The sequence below is a fragment of the Hemiscyllium ocellatum genome, chromosome 18, assembly GCF_020745735.1.
Source record: "Hemiscyllium ocellatum isolate sHemOce1 chromosome 18, sHemOce1.pat.X.cur, whole genome shotgun sequence".
Classification (NCBI taxonomy): domain Eukaryota; kingdom Metazoa; phylum Chordata; class Chondrichthyes; order Orectolobiformes; family Hemiscylliidae; genus Hemiscyllium; species Hemiscyllium ocellatum.
Genome location: NC_083418.1, coordinates 15,348,520 through 15,362,389, shown reverse-complemented (window position 1 = coordinate 15,362,389; position 13,870 = coordinate 15,348,520). Strand labels below are relative to the sequence as shown.

Here is a 13,870-nt window from a genome sequence, read left to right as displayed (position 1 = left end):
CAGTCATCCAGAACAAGTAAAGAAGCCAGCAAAGAGTGACAAATAAAAAAGAAAGAAAGAAATTAAATACAAGAGCAGTCTGGCAGTAAATATAAAAACAGACAAAAAGACCAAGTATTTAACAGCAAAAGAATAGTTAAAGTAAAAATATTAGAGGATGAGTCTTGGAAATTAATAATGGAAACAAGAATGGGAGCAATTTTTAACAGATATTTTGTCTCTCACTTCATGGATGAAAGTATCTCAAGCATGAGAAAAAAATGTCAAGAAGAGTGGAAAATCAAGAAAGAAAAGCAAAAAGGAAACTTATAGCACCCATAATCACCTAAAGAATAAGTATTTGGTAACTATTAAAAGTAAGGATTAAAGCCTGTAATTTTGCTCCCACATGGGTGCACAGAGTGGAATAAATTCCAGGTTTCTCACACTCACGGAAGATACAAAAACCAATAACAATGGGCTATTTAATCTTGGTGGGATGGGTGCATAGAAACCAATTCTCCTCTATTCACCTCCTTGCCCCCCATAACACTACAAGATAATCTTATGTATTTATAACCACATTCCCAAAGGCACTTACAGCTCCTGTAGCAACTTAGTGCAGATTTATGCCAATCCTTTGTCCTTACATCCTCAATGCTACCTTTTTTTTATTTATTTGTGAGACATGGGCATCACTGGGGCCAGCATTTATTTCCCAACCCTAGCTGTCCTGGAGAAAGGTGAGCTGCCCTCTTGAACCTCTGCAGTCCATGTAGGTAGACACACAGCGGGGAGTATCAGGATTTTGACCAGCTGAAGGAATGGTGATATATTTCCACGTAAAGATGATGAGTGGCTTGGAGGGGAATTTGAGGTGGTGGTGTATCCAGTTATCCAGTCATAGGCAGACATTAGGAGATGAATTTCTCTGAAATGAGAAAAAGTTACTTTATTATTTACCAATTACATGCTTCATCATATACGAAAAACAATAATTGTTAACAGTCCATTCAATACAGTTAAATCCCTTCAAGTACTTAATCTGTTATAGAACATGTATGTATAATCATAGCCCCATGTCAAAAGCAGCTCATTCCTTGGAGCTGTCGATTAAACTGTGAATTCAGAGCAACGTTCTCTCAATTGTGAGAACAATAGGCTATGGGTGCAGTAAAGCAGTACAAGCTTAGCCTTCAGGTTTGTCAGTGGCCTTCTGGAAATCCAAGTAGATCATGTCCAATTTGTCTAACTTGCTGATTACCTCCTCAAAGAATTTGAACCGATTTGTCAGGCATGACCTCCCTTTGATGAAGCCGTGCTGACTCATTCCTATATTACCATGCACTTCTCTGCAATCTCCTCCTTAATAGTGGACTGTAAATTCTCACCAATGACTGAGGTCAGGCTAGCCAGCCTATACTTTGCCACTTTGTTTTCATGACCTCAAAGTTTACCTTATTTAGTTTTAAAAAATAGTCTCAGATCCACTTCTCTCTCTCAAACCGAAAGTAAAATTCAATCAGGTCTTCAAGACATTTGTAACTATTTTCAGCCCCTTCTACAACTTGACTGCACCTCACCTTTAATTGTTGCAGTCTGGCTTTAAGTAATGGAGACTAGCCTTAAGTGTTGCTATCCTTAGACAGACGTGAGACATTTACTGAGGGATTCAGGTACTAAACAGCTTGTTCAATGTTGAGTTACATGCCTTAATTATAACTATTATAACTTAATTTCAAGGACTATCTGGTTTAGACTCCAAAAATTTAATGTGAACTTGCCAGCCATTTTTTTAAAATAGTAAGTGGAAGAATTTTAAATTGAGAATCAAAACATGAAATGTAACCATGCATTTTATTGCTGAAACTGATCCTGATACTTTTTGAATATCCTACATTGTATAATTTCATGTAGAGGCTCATGAGATGACATCCAGGAGCAAGGGCCCACTTTCTTACTTTCCTAGGTATACTGAGGAAATTTTAAATGCCACTATTGTTCCCCAGGCATATTGTAACTAACTCAGCATAAAAAAGAAATTGTGTCTGGGGCCCAGAATGTATTGTTTGCTACCACACCATTTCACAGGTTTATTCATTGACCTATTGGTATATCCTACATAAATTAATTACATTCCACGTTAATATTGGCAATTCTAGTATAAAAGATACCAATTAATATTAAATCTGATTTCTAGGATAGAAATATTAATTTAAAAGTTTAATTTGTTCCTTTTTAGCTGCTGGGCAAATGTGGGATATAATAAACGCAAGCAGTTTGTTTCATTGGATAGAAATGGTTGTATTCGGCCTGGCATTATACAACATGAGTTACTCCACACAATTGGTTTTAATCATGAACAAAATAGAAGTGACCGTGACGACTATGTAACCATCGTTTATAAAAATATTGTTAAAGGTAAGCTTACTTAAGGTATTTCTGTCTCTAACTGATGTTAAAGAAGGCAATAACTGGAGGTTAAGAAAAAACACTTGTGGACAATAAATGCTAAACATACTAAATTAACATTTACCTTGGTTTTCACAGAAGCTGTTTTGTAGGGTTTGAAAGGTTGATAGAGAAAATAGTAGAATAATTATTTAGGACTGTATGAAAGTCAAAATGCACATAGTCCTTTTATAGGCTTTCAGTTTGGCCCAAAAATGCTCCCTGAATGAAACCAAGCCACATTTTCTCGTTGTTGCGATTTGTGGAGTGGGCACCACCATGTAATCATGTCAATCTCATGACTAGCAATTAATGATGGACACAGCAGTTACTGATAATATGGAAGTATTTTCTGGTATATACTGTTGAACTCCACTTAACCTGTCCAGGTGTGGAAAGGTCATGTTCACCAGCATAAAAGTTATATGGACTTCATTGAACTACTGCTGTTTGCTGTACCAAAATGTCTGGAGGGATTAGCAGATGTAGCATAAAGGGTTAACTATTGAGCATTTACAGGTAGCTAATGAGGGTGTCATTGTCTCATATTTATGTAGAGACTCTGAGAAGGGCGGCAACTTAAACCACTGAAAGCTTAGGGTGTATATTGTCAATAGGATGTAAATAAAGAACTATATTTTTAAAATCCTTATAATCGAGGCAAACGTCTTCCATAGTGAAATATCCTGTAACAATGTTCTATAAAACATCACAAGATAATATGAGAAATGGAGTTCACTTTTTAAAATGTGTTGATGGGTGCAAAATTTGCTGGCTTGACCAGCATCTGTGCCCATTCAGATAACAGTTACCAGGATCCATAGGCCCCACAGGACTGTTGAGAAGAAAGTTTCAGGATTTTCACCAGCAACAGTGAAGGGATGGAGATAAGGTTTAAGTCTGGATGAGGTGTGGCTCAGAGGAAAACCTACATTTAGTGGTGTTTCCATAGTACAGGTACAAGATACTTTATCCGAACATCCAAAAACCGAAAAGCTCCAAAATCCGAAGGTCGTTTTGTGAACTTTATCTCTCATCAACAACGTTGTTTGGTGAGCAAACAGTTAACTCAAGTCGACCCCCACTCGATGTGTGTCACTCTGATGCGACGTGGCGGGCGTGGCCAAGCACCAACAGGCCTGAGGTTTCTCTGTGAACACCCCTAAGTCGACACCCACTCGATGTGTGTCACTCACCTGCGGCATGTGGGGGGGCTTGGCCAATCATGTTCTTAGTTAGAAGTCTGTTTCTCCAGTAAGATTTTTAAAAATTTCACCATTAAACTGTCACATTCTGAAAACCGAAAAATTTTGAGTTCCGAAAAACAGCTGGTCCCGAGCATTTCGGATAAAGGATCTTGTACCTGTAGTGTGCCTTTGTTATATTACTCATAGTTTTGAAAGGTAATGTCAAAAGAGCCGATAGTGCATCTCATGGATGATATACATTCATGCCTTAGTGCATTGCTGGTGAAGGGAATGAATGTTGGATGTGATGGTCGCTCAAGTGGGCTGCTTTGTTCTTCATCAAATATCTGAAGTATTTTGAAGCTTCACTCATCCAGGCCAGTGGAGAGAAACCCATTACACTGCTGATTTGTGCCTTGTAGATGCTGAACACACATCAGGTAAACAGGAGGTGGATTACTCACTGCTGAATTCCTAGCCTCTGATTTGATTTGATCTGATTTATTTATTGTCACATGTATTTTGTTACAAAATAAAGTGAAAAGTTATGTATAGTGTCACCACTCTCTGGTGCCATCTTAAAACATAGAAAGGTAAACCAAAACATAGAATATAAAGGTAAAAGAATAAAGAAATAAAGAAGAAGTGTTCAACTTTACAGTCTTTCTTGTTAAGTGCATTGCCATGGGCCATGGTTCTGGTGGCTGGGCACAAGTCCCTTTGCTGCGCCACTGGAATGAAATCACCACTCTTCACGCCATCTCACCTCCACCAATGCAGATGCCACTGATGCCACCGGGCACTGCAATGGACCAATTCGACTCCAGTGCCACCATGAACCTGCTTCAGGCCCACATCTCCGAGGCAGCTGTTGCCAATTCTGCAGGGTCTCGGACTGGGCCCAAACTCAGCTCTACTGCTACCTCCATGAATCTACCCTGGACACAGACACCATCGAGAACCCAAGCTCTGATCTTTTACCCTGATGCACCTGAATACTATGATTTGCCTGTAAAGCATGTAAGACAACATTTTTCACTGTACCTTGGTACATGTGACAGTAATAAATCAAATCAAATCAAACTCACCTCCACTGCAGCAGCCGTGAATCAACGCTAGGACTGCCTTGTCGATGCGGAAGCTGCCAGGAAACCAAACTCTCTCTGACACTGCTGTCACAGCTCCACACCAGACCCACTTGACCATCGCCCATGAGTCCGCACTTGGGCTCACTCACCAACCGCCCACGAGTCCGCACAGGGCTCACTCACTGACCACCACAATTCCACACTGGGCTTACTTAGCACCGCTGATGCTGTCACCGTGACCAAGCTCCTCAACAAGATGCTAGTAAAATGAAACAGAAAAAAAAGACGAGGAACAAGAGGAAAAAAAATAGAAAAGAAAAGAAATGTGGATATAGCAGATGAGCCCTGGGCTCAGAAACCCTGCTCTGGACCTGCTCTTGGAGCCACTGCATGTATTTGCCTGGTTCAGTTCAGTTTCTGGTCAATGGTAATCCCCAGAATGTTGATAATGGGGTGTTTCATTGATTGTAATACTTTTGAACATCAAGGTATGGTGGCTTGCTGCTCTTTTATTAGAGATAGTCATTGCTTAGCACTTGTATGGCACAAATGTCAGTTGCCATTTATCAAATCTGGACACAGTTCACATCTCTATGCAAAAAACACAGATATCTTCAGTGATTGAGGAGTTGCAAATGGTGCTGAACATTATGCAATCATCAGCAAACATTCCAATTTCTGACCTTATGATGGAAGGAAAATAATTAATGAAGCAGTCAAAGACTGCCTAGGGCAGTACGCTGAGGAGCTAGTAGTCCAAGATTGGGCAGGACACCAAGCAATGGAAAAGATAACTGTCCTCAACAGAGAACAATCTGGGATTCCTTCTCATATCTATGACTCCTGTTGAAATTATCAGAGGTGTACTTTGGTTAAAGCAAGAAGCAACTTCATCCCACCAAGTGATCCCTGATCAACAAGAGACCTCTCGAGGTCATTGTGATGGATTTTTTCGATCCTTGACTCCGGTGATTGAGCAAGTTCTCAAGCTCACACATGTCTTCACTAAGTTCAGGTAGGTCATTTCCAGCCCCTGATCAAAAGGCATCAACTATAGCCAGCATGTTAGTACATGATTTGTTTGTATGTTTCAGTAGTCCATGTTAAAATCACAGTTATCGAGGATGCAGCTTTAACAGCAAGATCCTTGAGGAGCTTTGCAAGTTCTGTGATATTGCTAAGAGCCACGCCACCCCTTGCCATCCAGAGGGTAATGGACAGCGTGAACAATAAACCCATTTACCACATGAACGTTGTATACCTTGCCTGCTGAGACTAAACAAAAACCTTTTGCAGTTGGTTTATGTTGATGATGGAATGCCGCACTTGTCCACAGGTATTCTCCGCACTGTTTCTTCTTTGGATGAGATGTAGCCCTTCATCTGGACTATCTCCTTTGGCTTAAATGTTATCCACTACTGGAGAAACCTAAAATTACGCTCTGTCATTAAAGTAAACGAAAATCCTCTGTGATAACTTGCCTGAAGATAAATAGAGTAAATAAGGTTATGTAATTAATTTAATAAAATGAATATTAAATAGGCCAAAGTAAGAAATTATTTCAGTTATTTGTGAATGTATTATTTTGCAGGAGCAGAATACAATTTTGTTAAAATGGATACCAATAACTTGGGGACAAAGTACGATTATTCTTCAGTCATGCATTATGGGAGGTAAGTGTGAGATTTGCATTTTTCATTACAGCAATGAAGCTATGTAATGTGAGAAGATTGCACTTTGGACACAAAATTAAAACTATTTTCTTAATTAGCAACACCGCTAGTATGTTTAGGTTTTATACTTCATCTTTTTTTAATAAACAGGTTAATCTCTTTATTCACTTTCCTTCTCAAATACCTGCTATGTGCTATTTGTCAATCAATGTAAGATCCGATTGTCTGAAGAAAATAACAGGAGAAGGAGGAGCAACTTACAAGAACCCCAAAAGGTTCCTCTTAGGAAACTCCAGAGATATCCAATCCCTGAGCTCCCTCCCTGCCTGTGTGGTCAAAGCCTGCAGGGGTTCAAGCTGAGGAGTATGAGCCTGCATCTGGGCAGGACCCTCTTAGCAAGCCTGGATGTACTAGGCCCAAATACCCGTGTGATCACCAGCCAAGCCTTCTAGAACTACTGGGTCAGCTACAGGGCAACCTTCCTCCATCCCAGCTACAGGCATTGAGACTGGACTTACATATAGTGGGAGGGGAAAAGAAGGATAAAACCTACTGAGGGTGGATAAGTGACATGGGTGATACTTTGTTGCAAATAATCTTACACTTTTGTAAGTATATATTCACTTACTCTCTTAAAATATCTGTTCTGGCGTCTTTGTCATTGTCAGACCCAATGAAGTCATATGCATTTGAAATATGAGCAATCTTTTCGACATCCAAAATGAAATAAGTCGTAATGTCCAAGCATTTGTCAGCTTTCACAAACAACCAACTCCTTGACTATAAATATCATCAAACATTAGGGATCCTTCAATTACTGTAATGTGGACAACACTGAGACTACAAGCATTTCGCAGGGATAGTAGTATGGTTTGCCCATCTTGTAAGTGAGAACATAAAATCAATGATAATTCCACACATCTCTGCAGGCAACATTTCACTCTGTCTTTCAGCCATCCAAGACTGAGAGGCATATATTCAGCACATCACATCTCCAGTTTACTTCACAACTGAGTGACCTAGTGAGAAAAGTTGCTGCATTTCTCAGGTTAAACACTGTCCTACATAATGCTAAAGCTCTTCAGGACAATTTAATATTTTATGTTGACTCTAAAATATTGAAGGCTAACCAATGATGGAATGATGAAAGGAGGTGCCTTAGGATTTTACCATCCTGCTGCCTTCCATGAGGGACTGCACTGCTCAATACTCGGATTCCATATACCGGTTGAACTCTTAATAGTTTTACAACCCCTTTCACCCTTAACATGTTTAAAGGACTGCTCGTATTTTGAATGGGTGCAACTTCATCATCCTTATAGTTACCGAACCTCAGCATCATGCCATTGTCCTATCTCAGTGCTTTCTTTGAAATGGTGACGAAGACCAGTAAAGTGCAGATACCTTAAGGTGAGATCAACTCAAGATGCAATAAGATAGATAAAAAAAAACATTTACACATCAACAGAAAAGTTCATGGAGTGCATATATAAGCAAATCTATCTGTACTGCTGACTGACCAAGGGCTGCTTGCCATATAACAACGGAAAATAAAAAAGGAAAGAAATCCAAACCCAACTCAATTCTAGGCTCTTATGCTCAATGGTACATAGTTCTACAATGGTTTATTGGATGTTCTTCCTTGTCAATGTCCTGATCCTTATTCCCATCCTTAGAGAATTGCTGTCAATCCCCCATTTTGCCTGCACTCAAACATTCCCTGCTTAGTTGGCTCAAGCTGTGAAAACACAACATGCCACAATGACATGGAACACTCTTTCTGGGCTATTCTGTAAAGCCCCACCAGATTGGTCCAGGCCTCAAAAGATACCTATGATCTGATTCACTTTGGCCCTGGTAGAAGTATGATCAGTGTTATAGCTCTATTCTGTGTCAGTCTGAGAGTTCTGCAAAGTTGTCATCAGTTACCCATGGAGGGATCATCCTTGTCTCCTGTTAGCTATGTCAATATGGAAAGATGCATGAACCTCTGAGCTCTTTAGTGTGAATGTTTCATGCCAGATCTCAGGATATCTGGCATTGCTGGTCACAGATGGACTGGGAGTCTCTTCTGTTGACAAACTCTGTAGATTGGTGATAGCATGCTGTCAAAGCAATGTGGATATAATTGTATCCTGCCAACAATGCTGGAGAATCAAAGGCTGTTTGACCCTCCTCATGACAGACAGAATATATAAACTGGTGTAATCAGGAGAAAATGGCACCAGTGACAGTGGTGGGCTAAGGATTGGGAGATGCACACTGATACTCAGTTGCTCTTTGGAACAAGTCTTTGGCTTAGGAACGCAGGACAGATGTAATCTTTATGGACTGTGGGATGAGTTGGCCATCCACTCCTTCCAAACACATGCTAACTCTAGGAGGTTACATAGTTCCGAGCTGATAGCCCTGAACATTTTTAGTTTGTGTCTGTAGATAATAACCATGTGGCTCATAGATTCAGGGTCTGGTCATTTTCATTTTTAATAAGCTCAAAATATAAATTTTATTATAAACGAAACCCATTCTTTAAACACTTTACAAAACTGGTTGACAACTTGGCTATAACCTGAAATTAACCAAATCCCTTTAATGCCAAACAGACTCCTTCATGAGCCAAATAAGACATTAAACCTTTGAAGAGATTATGAGCAAACTAGTATAGGGGTCTGAGCAACATGGGCGAGGATGAGATTTGTGGCAGAAATAGATGAGAAAGCGTCTGTCAACATCAGAAGATCTCAGTCCATCTTTTAGATATTTTTATTCAAACTGTTCGGACATGACACACTGCTGGAACAGATGAGCCTTCTGGCCGAGAGTTAGAGACAATACCACTGCACCACAAGAGCCCCAACTACTCTGTCTTTTATGCTTTTGACGAGTGATGAGATGAAGAGGATTATTGATTGTCATCATTTTGTTAATGACCAATTCACCTCATTAACATTCAACTTCTAATCTTATCAGACATGTTAAACAAGCGAGGTGTCCATGATATATGGACACTAGTCGCACACACATCTCATCCATGTATACCAACCACACCCACACCTTTTCATGGATATTTTCATCTGGCTTCTCTGAGCCACTTTTGACCATCCTAGCCTCTCTCAGATACATTACAGGCAGCTCACAAAGCAGAGGACTGCATTACAGGATGCTTCGATAATTAGCATAGGAAGGCTGCAGCGGAGCTACTTTGTTTGCGAGGACAGGCACCCAACTTACAGATTGAACCAGGCTTGCTTGCTCTCTTATCGCTGTCTCATTTAGCCGCTGTCTGCGTTCTCACATCATCCATTGCCCTGCCTTGCCTTGCCAATTAGTGCAGTCAAGCAACCAGGCAGCTTGCATTGCTGGTCAACAGTCAAGAGGGTGGTATCTCGGTATACACCAATGTATACACCAATCTTGGTATACATCAATCTCACACCTATAACCACATGTCATCAGTTAATGCAACAAACAGACTGTATATGCAGCACGCAAGCACTGTATGTGAAAAATTTAGGCAAGTAGCCCTCAACAAAGTGCATGGAAGCACCCATCAGTCAGCAGCCCATTCCAGTCCAGATGATGGGCCACATTCAGGGGTCCAGTTGAGGTCTTCTCGGTCAGGGGATTCATGCCTTTGCAGTCCGGGGTGTGGATTATAGTCAGTCTTGTGGCAGCTTTGCAGCCAGTCCACAATACAGGACTAATGCCGAAGGAAAGATGTACAGGCATCTGTCAGGGGTCTGGGTATTTTTCATCTGGTGTTGTCTAGTTAGGTCATTGTGGAGGGTAAGCACCCTCTCCATCTATGGAAAGTGAGGAAAAAGAGTGGGGGGGGGGGGCATGGTGGTGAGGAAAGGGCCTGCTGCCACGGTGGGACAATTGGGAACATATCCTATGGGACTGGGGGAAGGTGATGACATTTGTGAAGGTGGGAATGGGGTTATCCATAGATACAAAAAAGGGATATGGTAAAGCATGGTCAGGAGCACCCTGGTTTCAAGGCAGTGACTATCTACAGCCATTCCTGGCATTGCCCTGTCATAAGTCAGGAGCTGAGGAGAAAGGTGGGCAGTTGTAGCCTCATGGATTGAGCAGCAAGGTGTGAACCTTTTGGGATTTACTGGATGGGCTACCAGGAAAGTGATTTGGATATTTGGAGATCACAGTTCCATAAAGCTGCAGTCTGCTCACTGTTGCCTTCTATCGTGCCGGAAATCAAAAGTGCAGAGTTAGAAAAAAGTGTTTGCAGCCACGCTCGGGTGATGTAAATATCTTGTCCAGTGAGGCAAAGGACTGCAAGACACGCTGATGAGAGCAGGGTTAAAAGGAAATAACACACGACCTGGCATTGTACATCACATAGACCTACAGATCCTTAATCCCTGGCTCTTCTCATATCACTGACCAGCTCATTGACAGTAATATCTTTGAGGAGAGGTAAGAGTGACTGACCTCAACACCAAAATCTCATTTGACCAACTGAGGGATCAAGGTGCCCCAGCAAAACCAGAAACAGTAGGAAACAATGGCAAGCTCTCTGATGGTTGGAGGCTTTGTGGCACATAGGAAGATGATTGTGGTTGTTGGGGTCAGTCATCTTAGCTCTAGGACATCTCTGCAGGAGTTCCTCAGGGTAGTATCCTCACCCTAAACATCTTCAGCTGCTTTATCAATGGCCTCCCCTCCATCATAAGGTCAGAAGTGAGAATGTTTGCCATTGATTGCACAATGTTCAGCACCATTTGCGATTCCTCAGATACTGAAGCAGTCCGTGTTCAAATGAAACAAGATCTGGAAATATCCAGACTTGGGCAGACACATGGCAAGTAACATTCACATCATACAAATGCCAGTGAATGACTACTTCCAGTAAGAGACAATCTAACCACTGTCCCTTGACATTTAGTGGCTGTACCACCAATGAATCACCCACTATCGACATCCTGGAGGTTACTATTGACCAGAAACTCAACTGGACTCACACATAAATACAATGGCTACAAGAGCAGATCAGAGGCTAGGTATAACTTACCCCCTGACTGCCCAAAGCCTTTCCATCAACTACAAGGTACAAGTCAGGAGTGTGATGGAATACTCCCCAGTTGCTTCCTTGAGTGCAGCTCCAACAACACTCAAGAAGTTTGATACCATTCAGGACAATGCAGCTGCTTATTTGACACCATATCCACAAACAAACTCTCCCTCTGCCACTGACACTCAGTAACAGCAGTGTGTACTATCTACAAGGTGCACTGCAGAAATTCACCAAAGATCCTTAGACAGCACCTTTCAAAAGCATGGCCACTTCCATCTAGAAGGACAAGGGCAGCAGATATATGGGAACCACCACTTGCAAATTCCCCTCCAAACCATTCCCTATCCTGACTTGGAAATATATCGACGTTCCTTCAGTATTATTCGATTAAAATCCTGGAATTTCCTCCCTAAGGGCATTTGTTGAAAATATCTTGAACGAGCCCCTAATGCTGTTCTTTAATACTTTCAGGGATCAGCTGTTCTTTCTATACTCCTGATGAGTTAAAGGAGTGGCCACTGGGTCCATATTTCTTTGGCGCTGCCATTACTTTTCAGAGATCATAGAGGTGTACACATCTCCAGCATGCACTGGCTTGTGTGTTGGACATGACAATCCAAAGGCTCGCAGTCTGTCTCCAAGTGTTCAATTGCATAGGCGCTGCTGCATTCATGATGTGGATGGACTTGGTGAAAACTCCACGAGGTGTTAACACTCCTCACACTGACACTTCAGCGGTCAGTCCATTTTACAAATTGAATTACAGGTATATATAAGATTAATTTTGACCCATTCATATATCAAATGGCAGCTGTATACATCATGATAGGAAATGGTGTAACTTGATATGATTGAATCTCTCCAGCTTTATAAAAGATGTGGACCAGTAAGCTGTGTTCTAAGAAAGCTCCTCTTTACGTGCATCTGCAGACTCATTCAATATTTTATGTTAGTCAAATGAGACTAAAATATTGTAGGATAAAACAGTTATGAAAAAGTATACTAAAAAGCTTCAAAATATCAATGAAGGATAAGCATGGCTGAGATGGCATTGGAGATTTTGTAGATATAATACTATGTTGGGCCTCATGTGAAGGTGAACAGGCAGACCAGCATATTGTTGTATGTGATGGGTGACTCCAGTGGCCACTCAGCAAGTGAATGAAATCAGGGAAGCACAGAAAGCTAATTTGTAATGTGCTCAGATCAAAAGGTGCCTAAACAGCTCACCAAGATGTCCTCAAGACAATGGTGAAGCTGAAAGATGAGTGCCTACACAGAAAACATTGCTGAAGTGAACCATGCCATCCAATTTGTACTTCTCAGCCAACGTTCAACTGAACAGCAAAATGGTTCAACATCATATAAGTTGCTGGACAGAGAGATGAAATAGTCATGGACTTGTTACTAAACTGAAAGAGTCTCCTGCATCATGGAAGCATGGTGGCTCAGCGGTAAGCCATGCTGCCTCACAGCGCCAGGGACCCACGTTCAATTCCAGCCTCAGGTGACTGTCTGTTTGCATGTTCTTGTTGTGACTGCATAGGTTTCCTCTGAGTTTTCTGATTTCTCCCACAGTCCAAAGATGTGCAGGTTAGGTGAATTGGCCATGCTAAATTGTCCATAGTGTTCAGGGATGTGTAGGTTAGATGCATTAGTCAGGGGTAAAGGTAGAGTAATAGGGTAGGGGAATGGGTCTGGGTGGGATACTCTTTGGAGGGTCAGTGTGGACTTGTTGGGCCAAATGGCCTGTTGCCACACTGCAGGGATTCTATAATTCTAACTGGCCAGAGATGTTGCACTCATTTACCAAACCAGGTAATGATCTAGGGAGTGAACCTGAGCCACCTACCAATTCCCTTTCTGTCCAGCAAAGTTGGAGACATTACTTGCAGGACTCAAATACCCAATCTACTTGAGAGGAGGAATTATTCTGACAGGTTCGTGAAACATCAAAAAAAAGGACAAAAAGAACAGCAATAAAGAGACAATATTAAGAAGTGCAAATATCAGAGTTTAAAGTTGTGGTTGGGTGGTTCTTCACAATGTAGAAATGAGAATCAGAGACTAGCTGAGGTGGGCAATGGAATAGACTGGTACAATTCTAACTTTAATATGCTAATTCAACACTATATATATATATATATATCATCACAGCCAAATGATGCTACATCACATGATTGAGGCTCTCATATAGCTTCATGTAAAACGTAGCCAAAGGTATGAGCCAACAAGATCCTGTTTTGCATCCCTCTGCAGACTCAGTATATAATCTGTTTTAGGCGAGCAATGCCAAGAATATTATACTAATAACTTGAGCAGTATACTATGAGTCTGAAATTCATAAACTGTGACTTCCTACAGCTGACTGTAAATGACCTCATTTTAAGCCCCTCAATTTTAGTTTACTTCTTTCAATTCAAACCTTCATTTAAAAGTCAACTTCTGTCATGGCCA

At 41.2% G+C, this 13,870-nt stretch overlaps 1 protein-coding gene across 1 annotated transcript in view; it reads left to right on the top strand.

Annotated features, from left to right (window-relative positions):
• Nucleotides 1–13,870, top strand: part of LOC132824533 (low choriolytic enzyme-like) — a 44,920-nt gene that overhangs the window by 16,349 nt on the left and 14,701 nt on the right. The window contains exons 4-5 of the mRNA XM_060839166.1: nt 2,222–2,400; nt 6,297–6,378. Coding sequence (XP_060695149.1) covers nt 2,222–2,400; nt 6,297–6,378 — 261 coding nt within the window. The remainder of the gene's footprint in view (nt 1–2,221; nt 2,401–6,296; nt 6,379–13,870) is intronic.